General features: G+C 37.9%; 1 protein-coding gene across 1 annotated transcript in view; it reads left to right on the top strand.

Annotated features, from left to right (window-relative positions):
• cep89 (centrosomal protein 89) overlaps positions 1-3,430 on the top strand; it is a 172,914-nt gene extending 169,484 nt beyond the window's left edge. Inside the window, exon 19 of the mRNA XM_072279711.1 lies at positions 2,009-3,430. Within this exon, the coding sequence (XP_072135812.1) occupies positions 2,009-2,450 (442 nt within the window). The 3' untranslated portion in view covers positions 2,451-3,430. The remainder of the gene's footprint in view (positions 1-2,008) is intronic.
• Positions 3,431-13,112: the final 9,682 nt, after the last annotated feature.

Below are 13,112 nucleotides of genomic sequence, written 5' to 3'. Positions count from 1 at the left end.
CAATCTCCCTCCTATATGCTGATTTGTAACCACCTTTGATTCAGCCTACGACAGTGGCGTCATCAGCAAACTTAAATATGACATTGGACCTGCGCTTAGCCACACATCATAAGTGTAAAGTGAGTAGAGCAGGAGCGAAGCAGATAGCCTTGTGGTGCCCTTGTGCTGATGGAGATCATGGAGGAGATGGCATTTCCAATCCAAACTGGCTGGGGTCTCCAAGTGAGGAATTCAAGGATCCAATTGCACTAGGAGGTATTGAGGCCAAAGTTTTGAAGCTCATTGAAAAGTTCTGAGGAGGTGACAGTATTGAATGCAACAACTCATATGCTCAACCTTACCCTTGTCAATCTTTGGTCACCTGGTCTCTTCAAAACCAATATCCTCATATACACATCTTGTTTCTCTTGCCTTAACTTGAAGGGGCATGACAGACAAAAGGTTTAGCCACTCATTGCCAAGCTTAGCACCATGGGTTTTCTATCCTTAATTTCTTTGCAGCTTCTTTTCCCAAACTTGTCTATAACTTCAGGGCTTTTCTATTCTCCTCACCTCCTCATGTTACAAGCTCATCTTGTTCAATGATATCTACCTTGTCCTCCCTCAACACAATTCTGGTATTCACTGACCATCCAGCTTCTCTTCCAGACCCTAATGTGATTTGTTAGCTACTTTGTCTTGGGTATGGTAGCCCTGTCCATGAAACTTCATCCTTCTCCTCGGTTGGGGAAAAAAACGAGCCCTTGGCATTTTTATCCGTGTAAACAATTTTCTATCTCCAATATCACTGTCTTCTCCAGAGATTTTAATGAAATAACTGACTGTCAAATTTGTGGCACTTTGCTTGGAATTAGTTGTTTTTGTTTCTGTTTCTCTTTTCAAGTTTCTGCCTCTGCTAGAGTCACAAGATAGCTTTAATTATAATCGCCAATTGAATACATTAGGATTGTGGCAAAAAAATAATCTAACTTTCTTATGTGCAAAAATCTGCTGGAGGAAATCAACAGGTTGAGCATCATTTTAGTCCAAATGCAGAGTTTTGACCTGGAACGTTGAATGATTTTCACTCATTGCTCTCCTGTATGCTTAGGTCTGCTTGTTCCTCTCTTGGTATCTCTAATGTTTCAAAATTTGTTCTAGCTATAATATCACTTTCCATGGATATTTATGGTTCACGTGTGGTAGCAATTATTTTCTCCAAGTGTAGTCAAAATGGTGAATTTTGGTGGGCTGGTAATATTTTTATTGTGCAATACTGTCAGGTACTAGCCTACCAACAACTGGCATTAGGATTTCACTTGTCAAGGTGGTCCTGAAAAAGTTATTTGATAAGCATTTTTTTCCAAACTTTAAAACAAAAGCACCCCAAGGATTGATTTCATTATTTAACTTTAATATTTAAAGAAAATCTCAGGAGCAATTCAAAATTTTATCTCTTTGGTGCTCAATAACTATTGTAGCATTTTAGATGCCACTAATTTATTCATAATTATATATCTTTCTCTTTTTAAATATATAAAATTAAATATAGTAAAATAATTGCAGAAAACATCTGACAGAAAATACCATCAAATTGCAGAATGTGTTGCCTTTGTCGGAATATGTGAATAATTTTCATAGCAGTGGTCTTTGTCAGTGAATAATTTTTGTTTATGGTTTCTTTAGACTGGCTTTTTATTTTATTTTAAATGTGTTATTAAAATAATCTGATAATATGCAGCAGACAAGACATGCAATATTCCCTTTTTACATTCAAACACAGAGGAGCATATTTCTACATAGACTTATTGAAATAATTTTCAAAGGTTATTTTGTAGCATTTGTTTGCCTTAATTTCTTATTTGTTTCTGAGTAGGCAACTAAACCTGTTGCATAAAAGCAGTCTGACATATTCTTTAACCGAGGGATATGTAAATCCCGTGCTTAATGAGTCAATAAATAACCTCAACCCAAGCTCACAGATAAGTGTTCAATAATGCTAAAAGATTTATTTTGTTCTTTCATTTAGGCAAGTAGAATCTGAGCTTGAGACAGTCTGGGAATCAACTATGAGAGAGAATCAGCGGATGAAAGATCTTTTATGTAGCACTTTACGAAGTAGTAATCTCTGGGATACAGTCAACTTCGATCAACTTGATATAGAGGAAATCCCTTGCAGGTATTTAGGCAGACAGTCAGACTTAAGAGCATCCAGCTACTGTGATGTAATAGTCTCCTCTGCCAGAAGGGTGGAAGATAGAACGGCACATGAGGACAACTTGCAGCCGAATAATAACAAAAAACTGTCTGCTCATTTGCCTGAAAGTGGAGATTGTGCAGTCACTCAACAAAAAAAGCAAAAGCCCAGGGAAGAAAATATAAAGAGTCCAATGTTTGACTCTGATTCTGATCATCAACGAGTTACCTCTTCTGATGAAAGTGACAAAAATGAGCATGATTTCTATTCTTAATGTGATTATAATCAACACTTCCATAATTATCATTTCTTCTTATCAACTTTAATAAAAATATTTTATGAATCATGAGCTGTTTTACTGATTGATTCATATAAAGGTGTTTTTATACTTGTCTTTTAAAGTTTATATTTAAACTATTTGCATTATAACAGTATCCATTATTCAATATGTATTAGCACCTCTAGGATTAGTGATCCAAATATTCATTTAGTTTATTCAATGCCCGTTTCCCATCAGACATTTGAATGAACCAAATTTGCATTCTTATCTTCTAGTTGCACAACCATATTAAAATATACAATCTAGATATTACCATGTAATACATGGTAATTGTATGTTAGTTTGATGAATCTTGTTCTAACTATTTGTATATTGATTTAAGTTATATTCATTTTAGTGATGTAATAGAGATTATTCTGATATTGAGGCTTCTTTTGGGGAATAACAGTGGAACAGGAATTTATACCATTGGGCTTGTTATATTATAAAGTGGGAGTATTTTACATTGTATGAAGCAATATTATTTTCTGCAGGCTAGTGACATGAGTCTGATGGAACTGTCAGTGAAATGCAGAATTTTTAACATGTCTAATGCCTTTCAGTACCGATCCAAAAGGAAAATGTGTATTTATATATGCACGAGTTCATAACAAAAAGAATATGTTGATATTTGTTACTTTTGGGTAAATTATTAACAATCGACATGGAATTTGCTAAAATACTAATATTTTATTTAAATGGACCATCAAACTAATGGCATATTTGTAATGAAAACCCAAGAGAAAAGGAAAACTATCAAGCATTATTTTCTGGTAAAAAAAATACTCCTCAAGTTTACAAAGCAGTTTTGAAATCTGTGCTCAATGTTCTGATAAGTTTAATATATATTGTATTATTTCTATAACCCCATGCATTTACATCGTTTCTGGGTATTTTTGTGACAGGTGTTTCTATTTCCAATTTTTTTTTATCTTGTGCTTATTGATTTTGATTCGTATATAAATTGATTTCAAATGAATAATCATCTTGCAGCATCTTTAGGGTATGCCATTAAATGAAATACCTTTGTATAACTGAATAAACTAGAGATCTTGCAAAATTCTGAAGTTCTCGCCAACTTATTCAATTTCTGCATTTTTGGTTTGAGTTCAGTTGTCTGAATTTTTTTTAGACAGTTTGACTTTCTTCAATTAACAATACTTTTTAGGGAGCTTGCTATCTGACCAGGTAAAAAAAATGTAAATCAATAATCAAGAATTGAAATATTACAAATTCTTTTTAAACCAGCAGTTGTTCGGATTGGGAAAATATGTTAGAATTTAGGCAATCTCAAAAATTTAATGTGAAGCCCTTTTCATATTGTAGTTAAAACCAAGAGTTGGTTTCCCTTGATCACTGATTTTTATTTCACTATGTTTTCAAAGCAGTAAAGCTTAAAGGCATAACGAGGTTTAAATATGGAGTCATAGAGTTGTTCGGCATTGAAGATGCCCTATATCAATGCTAGCAATCTTGCTTACTTGCCTGTATTAATTCTATATCCCTTCATACTTGATATTCAATTATCTGTCAAAATGCCTCTTAAATATTGTTATTGCTCCTACATCCAGACACTAATTACATTTAGTTTGAAACATTTACCTTTATACCTCTTCTCTCTCACCTTAAATCTATGCTCTTTGGGTTTAGACACCACTATCATGGGAAATGGGCACTTGTTAAATATTTTGGTGTCATCTGCAAAAATTGTTAATTATGATCACCCACATTCTAATCCAAATCATTATATGTTACGATAAACAGTAGGGAACCCAACACCATCCCTGTGGCCTTAAATCTGAATTACAAACTTGCACTATCACTAAGCTCATTTTGTGCCATTTTCTAATTGTGTTTTAACCTTGCAGGCCAGCCTACCTCAAAGGAGCAAGTCAAAGGCCTTGCTGAAGTCCAGTTAAATTGGGGAAATTGTGCTACTTGGCATTGGGCAAAGCAGTGTACTTTGGTCACATTGGGATAGAAATTTTTTGGTGTATTTCTCATTTTGAAAGCTCATGGTAACCAAGTATTCCAGTTTCTTCAAAATGCATGGATATACAGTGCCTATAAAAAGTATTCACCCTCCCTTAGAAATTTTCATGCTTTATAACATTGAATCACTGTAGATTTAATTTGACTTTTTCTGATATTGATCAACAGAAAATCTCGTTTGTGTCAAAGTGGAAACATCTCTACAAAATGATCTAAATTAATTACAAATATAAAACACAAAATAATTTATTGCATCGGTATGCACTCTTCCCACCCCCCCCCTCCCCCCCCGGCTTCATATGGCACACCAAATCATCACTGGTGCAGTCAATTGGCTTTAGAAGTCACATAATTAGTTAACTAGAGATTACCATGAGCAGTCAAAGTATTTTAATTGATTGTAGTAAAAATACACCTGTATCTGGAATGTCCAACTGCTGGTGAATCAATATCCTGGCAAAAACTGCACCATGAAGACAAAAGAACGCTCCAAGCAACTCCGTGAAAATGTTATTGAAAAGCACAAGTCAGGAGATGAATACAAGAAAATTTACAAGTCACTGAATATCCATTAGAGTACAGTTAAGTCAATCATCAAGAAATGGAAAGAATATGACACAGCTGTAAATCTGCCCAGAGCAGGCCATTCTCAAAAACTGAATGACCGTGCAAGAAGGGGACTAGTGAGGGAGGCCACCAAGAAACCTATGACAACTCTGGAGGAGTTACAAGCTTCAGTGGCCGAGGTGGGAAAGACTGCACATACAACATACAACAACGAGACCCTTCATCAGGAGTTAGTCCTGACGAAGAGTCTTGGCCCGAAACGTCGACTGTACCTCTTCCTATAGATGCTGCCTGGCCTGCTGCGTTCACCAGCAACGTTTATGTGTGTTGCTTGAAATTCCAGCATCTGCAGATTTCCTCGTGTTTGCATAGAACTGTTGCCTGGGTGCTTCATCCATTGTAGCTTCATGGGAGGGTCGCAAAGAGAAAGTAACTGTTGAAAAAAAGTCACTTTAAATCTTGGCTAGAGTTTGCCAGAAGGCACGTGGGAATCTCTGAAGTCAGTTGGAAGAAGGTCCTCTGGTCTGATGAAACCAAAATTGAGCTTTTTGGCCATTACACTAAATGCTATGTCTGGTGTAAGCCGAACACCACACATCATCAAAAAAACCATCCCTTCCGTGAAGCATGGTGGTGGCTGCATCATGCTGTGGGATGCTTCATTGCAGCAGGCCCAGGAAGACTTGTGAAGGTACAGGGAAAAATGAAAGTGGCAAAATACAGGGAAATCTGGAGGAAAACCTGATGCAGTCTGCAAGAGAACTGCAACTTAGAAGATTTGTTTTCCAGCAAGACAATAACCTCAAGCAAAAAGCCAAAGCTACACAGGAATGGTTTAAAAACAAAGTTAATATCCTGGAGTGGCCAAGTCAGGGTCCAGACCGCAATCTAATTGAGAATTTGTGGCTGGACTTGAAAAGGGTTGTTCGCTCACAATCCCTGTGCAATGTGACAGAGCTTGAGCAGTTTTGTAAAGAAAAATGGGAAAAATTGAGGTGTCCAGATGTGCAAAGCTGAAAGAGACCAATCCACACACACTCAAGGCTGTATTTTCTGCCAAAGATGCATCCACTAAATAGTGACTTGAAGGTGGTGAATACTTACGTAACAATTATTTTGTTTTTTATTCGTAATTAATTTAGATCACTTTGTACTTAGATTTGCTTTCACTTTAATATGAAAGAGTTTTCTGTTGATCAGCCAAATTAAATCCACTGTGATCCAATGTTGTAAAACAATATAACATGAAAACTTCCAAGGGGAGGGGAGGGTGAATACTTTTTATAGGCACTGTACAGCATCTCCAATGAACTCCCATTTGGACAAAAGCACATTGGTTCCCATGTTTTAAGGTGTATGTAGTATCCCATAACGTCAAGCTTTGATCAGTGTAAATTAATTTTTTATCTAAGTTTCAATGACTCTAATTCTGCGTAACTGGAAGAGTGGTGAAAAGTTTCAGTTGAAGAAATGGTAGGTTAAGTTTCCTTTTCACTTTCCCTTTATTGTAGAGATTGAGAAGTCCCTTGGAAGTACAGGTGCTTTTGAATCGATGGTTTCTGAATATCTTTGCTGTTGATTGTAGACTAAATGATTATAGTAATTGCTATGATATGTAAAATCTGACAAGCCACTAATGGTATAATAGTTGAACAAAATTGATCTTTGTAATCTATTTCTATGCTTTCATTTCCTATTCTCTCTCCGCTGTTTCTCCTGTATATTAAAAACATGTTTCAAAGTCCTTTGATACTCTTTCAGTTCTTGCACCATGGCACATTTTCCACCCTTTTACCTTCACCTTATTTTCTCCTTCATTTCTCTGCAAAATTTCTTATGATATTTGCAATGTTAACAGTATTTAATGCAAATTGTTTTTCCGCATCTTTAATGTACAAAACCTTTGAGAGACATAGTGACGTTAGGAAAATATTTTGTATTGAGATCAAAAGTGATTCTTACAAAGCTAGTGACTCCACAAGCTTTGCAAGCACTAGGTCCTTTTTCTCTTGTGACTCCAGTCTGAGATAAGGCACCATGGTTAGCATAGCCATTAGCACAAAGCTATTACAGCTCAGGGTGTACAGTCGGCGTTGTTCTGTGAGCAGTCTCTGTACGTCCTCCCTGTGGAATGCCTGGGTGTTCTCCGGGTCCTCCGGTTACCTCCCACAGTCCAAAGATGTACTGGGTAGATCATTTGGTCTTTGTAAGTTGTCTTGTGATTAGGTTTGGCTTAATTTGGGGTGTGGTGGTTGGGCAGAGTGGGTCGCACTATATTGGGATACTGTGCAACATAGTCTAATTAGTCTAATCACGGGACTAATTACAACTGTCACAACCACGGATTTGGCGCCACAGCAGATACGGCAATTGCCCTCATGAATATACATGTGTCAGCTAATTATTTCATTGTGATAGTATTTAACGGCATTCATTCCGTTGTAGTATTTGTCGAAACTTGGACACAGCAATGTTTTGCTGCCTGCTTGCATTCTGCCTTGTCTGAGAAATTGGACAGTCGGGTCAACTGACTCTGAAGACTAACGGTATTCATTTCATTCTTAGTTGTTCTTTTCAGCCACGGTGTAGACTTCTTTCACCATTTGAGAGTTGGGCAGAATGGGTTGAAAGTGATTCTTGCAAAGCTAGTGACTCCACAAGTCCTATTTGGCCTAGTGTTTATTGCTTTCGTTTCCATTTAACACTGAACACATTAAAGTCTGTGAAATATCGACCTCCTTCAGTGTCTCTCACTCCATACTTAGGTCATATCGGAACCTGGTGACAACACTGACCAATACACTCTTGACCATGCTGTATTGCTAAATAAACGAATAAATGAAATCAGGTCAACCAGATAAAAACCTGAAGCAACCAACAGAGACAGTTATTGCAATAATGTACTTATGCCTATTGAAGTTATTGTTCTGACTTATCAAGGTCAGAACCACAGATAAAATCAGACCAACAGCCTGGAGGAGCATTAGGAAGCACGCTAGAATTTCAAAAGCATAAAATCTGAATGTGAAGATTGGTAATTTCTCTGTAAGTATAACATTTCTGAGTAAAATGTCAGAAGCAAGTCTATTCTGTTTCTATGTTGTTTTTATTTGGCAAAGCTGCACACGGTGTAATCTATTTCATGTTCCAAAAGTAGCTAACTTAAAAAGAACCAGTTTGGGGTTCCCTGAAATTATTTATTTTATATATTTTTATTTTTTCTACCAATACACAAATTGATTTCTAACACACATTAAGAATGGCACAAATAATATTGTCAATTGAATATGTTCATCTTTTTTTAAAATTGGTTTATGCATATCTCTATACTGTCTGTCTATCCCTTTGAGAATCTGAATGCATCTTAGATCCATTTTATAAAATGTTTTTCAAATCCTTGTAAAGTAAGCTTCTCACCACAAAAAAAATCACAAATTAAGGACAATTAAGAACAGGAAATAAGTAATGGCCTTTAAAACTAAATTTGTGATTTTTTTGTGGTGAGAAAATATTGATGAGAGTTTTAAATGCTGTAGTCCATAGTATGCTTGGGCAGAGAGCTTTGCAGTACAGGTGACCTGGGTTCAGTTCCCACCACTGTCTATAAGGAGTTGTACATTGTTCCCATGATCGTGTGGGTTTGCTCCCACAGCCCAAAGACATACCGGTTGGTAGGTTAATTGGTCATTGTAAATATTCTGTGATTAAGCTATTCCGCACTGTATCTCAGTAACTAAAATAAATTTGGATCTAGTGATATTGAAACAGCAATATATTTTTGGGAAACTTGGAGGTGGTGCCAATGCAAAGGAAATTAATTTGAAGTACTCCTAAATTGAGATTCAGTTAATTATTTGATCTTAAGATATCATTATTAATTATTTAGATTTTAAGGTTATATACCCATCCTCCCAAAGATCTTGAGGAAAATAAATTGCACAGAATTTGCTGATACAGTGTATTACAGTAAATTGGGATGCACTGTGACCATTACATTTTGGCCCAATTAAGCAGCTGCCTCAATTAGCCAGAGTTTCATGGAAATAGTTAAAAAGGTACTAAAAAGACAAACTACCACTTAACTGAGTAACAAATTATGTATTTAAATGAAATAGAGAACAGATTAGAACACTACCAATACTATTGCAATACTTTAAACTGTATATTAGTTCCTAATAGTTAACGACCGAGGAGTTCATCCAGTGTACAATGTCGTGTTCTTTTGATTAACTGTCAATGAACAAAATCAGTACAGGTAATGGACTGCCTTCATACTATGCTTTCAATGATTGCATCCTCCAAATCTTCAACTTCATTGCAATATTCAAGATGATTGTTGATACCTTAAAACTTAGTTTCTAACTTGTTGAAGTCATGAAATTGTTTCATTTTTACACATTCTGTTTCTGGCATCTCCAAGCCTGAATGCTTGAAACCACAGTGAGCAAAACAGTTCTGAACTGCGTTAGCTCTTGTTTCTCACCAACTATCAGTGACAAAATTCACTGCTTTTTAAGCACAAACACATGCAACTGATGCTATTTCTGAACTATTCACTCTAGGTAGGATGTAGTGTCTAACAGCCATGACTAGTGCACACAACTGGCACTAGTTAGAAATTGTTCAGCAACAGCCACCTGTCCCATTTAAGTGGTACAGTGTCTCAAATAAATGAAGAGAATCCTGGCTATTTTCTTGATTAGATTTGTTCTTTAAAATTTGTCCCAAATAAGTAGCTGTTCTGATTAACCAATGAACCAACTAAACAGAATCCACTGTATATTTGATTTTTTTGAGATCAACTGAAACTAGTTTTCATTTAAGTAGAATAATTATTACAAATTTAATAATAAATAATATTTTAATTGCTCTTACTTCATGCTTATCACAAATACAGTGAAAAAGATTTCGGTACTAGTTAAACGTGAGCATGTAATTCTCAGATAAAGATGTCCATTCCAGAGGTCCAATCCACATTGGGAGCAGAACACTTTGGAGAGGTTACTCACAGGTCAGCGAAGCGAGGATAAAAGGAGAGCTTCGTGGGTGTTCGGACATTGCAGAGGTCCAATCAGCATCGGGAGCAGAGCGCGCAAAGTAAATAAAAGCACAGAACGGGCAAGCGGGGCGGACATTGTTGGAAGTAGGTCAGTGGTGAGAGTAGAAGCATCAGACTTTGACTGGAGGCTTCAACAAGAAAAGGCTGAGGCCAAAGAAACAGGTTAGAAGATTTAGTCCTGGTTGCCCATTGTACAGTGCAGACAGGATGGCAGACATAGCAGTGGAATGCTCCTCCTGAAGGATGTGGGAATTCATGGAACCTGATGGTCTTGCTGATGGTGACATCTGTGGGAAGTACAGTCTACTCCAGCTCATGAAACACTGCTTTTTAAGGACCTGAAGCTGGAGTTGGGGGAACTTAGGATCACCTGGGAGGCAGAGCAGTTGATAGATACAATTTTTGAGCAGGTGGTTACACCCAGAGTGCAGAATTTGGGGAGCATATGGGTGAACACCAAGAGGTGTAAAGGGGAAGGAAGTCAGTGCAGGGTCCCCCAGTGGCCACTCCGCTCAGCAACAGGGTGCCTGGAAGGAGCTCAAGAATGAAATTAGGAGAGCTAGAAGGCCTTGGTGAGCAGGATTAAGGAAAACCTCAAGACATTCTACAAGTATGTGAAGAGCAAGAAGACGAGCCATGTGAAAATATGACTAATCAGGTGTGATAGTTGAAACATCCGCGTGGAGTTGGAGGAGTTAGCGGAGGTACTTAATGAGTACTTTGCTTCAGTATTCAACAGTGAAAAGGACCTTGGTAATTGTGTGGATGCCTTACAGTGGATTAAAATGCTTGAGTGCATAGACATGAAGAAAGAGGATGTGACGGAGCTTTTGAACGATATTAAGTGAGATAAGTTGCTGGGACTGGGATAGATATACCCCAGGCTACTGTGAGAGGCAAGGGAGGAGATTGCCAAGCCTCTGGTGATGATCTTTGCAACATCAACAGGGATGGGAGAAGTACCAGAGGATTGGAAGGTTGCAAGCGTTGTTCCCTTGTTCAAGAAAGGGAGTAGAGATAACCTAGGAAATTATAGACCAGTGAGTCTTACTTCAGTGGTGGCCAAGTTGTGGAGAAGATCCTGAGAGGCAGGATTTATGAGTATTTGGAGAGACGTAATCTGATTAGGGATAGTCAGTATGGCTTTACCAAGAGCAGGTCATGCCTTACGAACCTGATTGAATTCCTTGAGGATGTAACAAAACACATTGATGAAGGTAGAGCAGTGTATGTGGATTTCAATAAGGCATTTGATAAGGTTCCCCATGTGAGGCTCATTCAGAAAGTATTGAGCCACGGATCCAAGGAGACTTTGCTTTGTGGATCCAGAATTAGCTTGCCTAGAGAAGCCAAAGGGTGGTTGTAGATGGTTCGTATTCTGCATGGAGGTTGGTGACCATTGCTGTTCCCCAAGGATCTATTCTGGGACCCCTCCTCTTTGTGATTTTTATAAATAACCTGGATGAAGAAGTAGAAGAATGGGTTAGTAAATTTGCTGATGACACAAAGGTTGGGGGTGTTGTGAGTAGTCTGGAGGGTTATCAGAGGTTATAGCAGGACATCCATAGGGTGCAGAATTAGGATGAGAAGTGGTAGATGGAGTTCAACCCAGATAAGTGTGAAGTGGTCCATTTTGGTAGGTCCAGTTTGAAGAGAGAGTATAATATTAATGGTAAGACTCTTGGCAGCATAGAGGATCAGCGAGATCTTGGGGTCCATGTCCGTAGGACACTCAAAGGACAGTGTTGTTAGGAAGGGGTATGGTGTTTTGGCCTTTATCAACTGTGGGATTGAGTCCAAGAGCCACAAGGTAATGTTACAGCTATATAAGACCTTAGTTAGACCCCACTTGGAGTACTGTGTTCAGTTCTGGTCACCTCACTACAGGAATGATGTGGATACTATAGAGAGAGTGCAGAGAAGATTTACAGACTGTTACCTGGATTGGAGAGAATGTCTTATGAGAATGGGTTGAGTGAACTTGGCCTTTTCTCCTTGGAGCGATGGAGGATGAGAGGTGACTTGATAGAGGTGTTTAAGATGATGAGGGGCATTGATTGTGTGGATAAGAGGCTTTTTCCCAGGGCTGAAATGGCTAACATGAAGGAGCGTAGTTTTAAGGTGCTTGGAAGTAGTTACAAGGGGCATGTCAGAAGTAAGCTTTTCACACACAGAGTGGTGAGTGCATGGAATGCACTGCCAGCAATGGTGGTAGAGGTGGATACAATAGGGTCTTTTAAGAGCCAATTAAATAGGTACAAATGTTTGTACATGGAGCTAAGAAAAATAGAAGGCTCCATGGTAGGGAAATTCTAGGCAGTTTCTAGAGTAGGTTACAGGGTCAGCACAACATTGTGGGCCGAAGGGCCTGTAATGTGCTGTAGATTTCTATGTTTCTATGTGAAGAACAAGATGGACAACAAACTCGAATTAGATCCATAGGGTTAATTCAGTTGATATCTCCAAACCAAGTATTGTGTCTTTTTTTTTGGGCTTAAGTTCACCGTTTCCGCAATTCCAGTTGCAACTGTTTATATAAAAGAGGGAAGGATGAATTTTACAGTTTGTGCAGTTTACACAGGTAGTTTACAATGAATGTGTAATATGAGAATATATGCCAGGAAATAAAAATTTGTGAAATTTTCAGTAGATCAGTTGATCTTCCCAGGAGTTGTTCATGGAGAGTTGAGAGTCAGTAGAATCTGAAGGTTAGGGAAACAACTGAACGCACGCAGCATGACTGGATGTTATTTAGATGTGTCACAGGTTGATTAAGTGGCAAGTTCTATCAGTAGCACTCAATTGCTGTGCACTGACCAGAGCTAAGAAAGAGTTTATCCACCTACTGTTCGCATTCATTCATAGTCTCATTTTCAAATCTACCACCTACTTTTTGGGTGTCACCTCTGTCCAGACACTTAACTGGTCTGGCCATATTGTGCTTACAAGAGCAGGTCAGAGCCTAGGTATTATTGTACTCAGAGCCTAAAGCATAAATC

This window comes from Mobula birostris, chromosome 15 (assembly GCF_030028105.1).
Source record: "Mobula birostris isolate sMobBir1 chromosome 15, sMobBir1.hap1, whole genome shotgun sequence".
Taxonomy (NCBI): domain Eukaryota; kingdom Metazoa; phylum Chordata; class Chondrichthyes; order Myliobatiformes; family Myliobatidae; genus Mobula; species Mobula birostris.
Note: the sequence above shows the minus strand (reverse complement) of the source record. Positions and strands in the feature narration are given on the sequence as shown.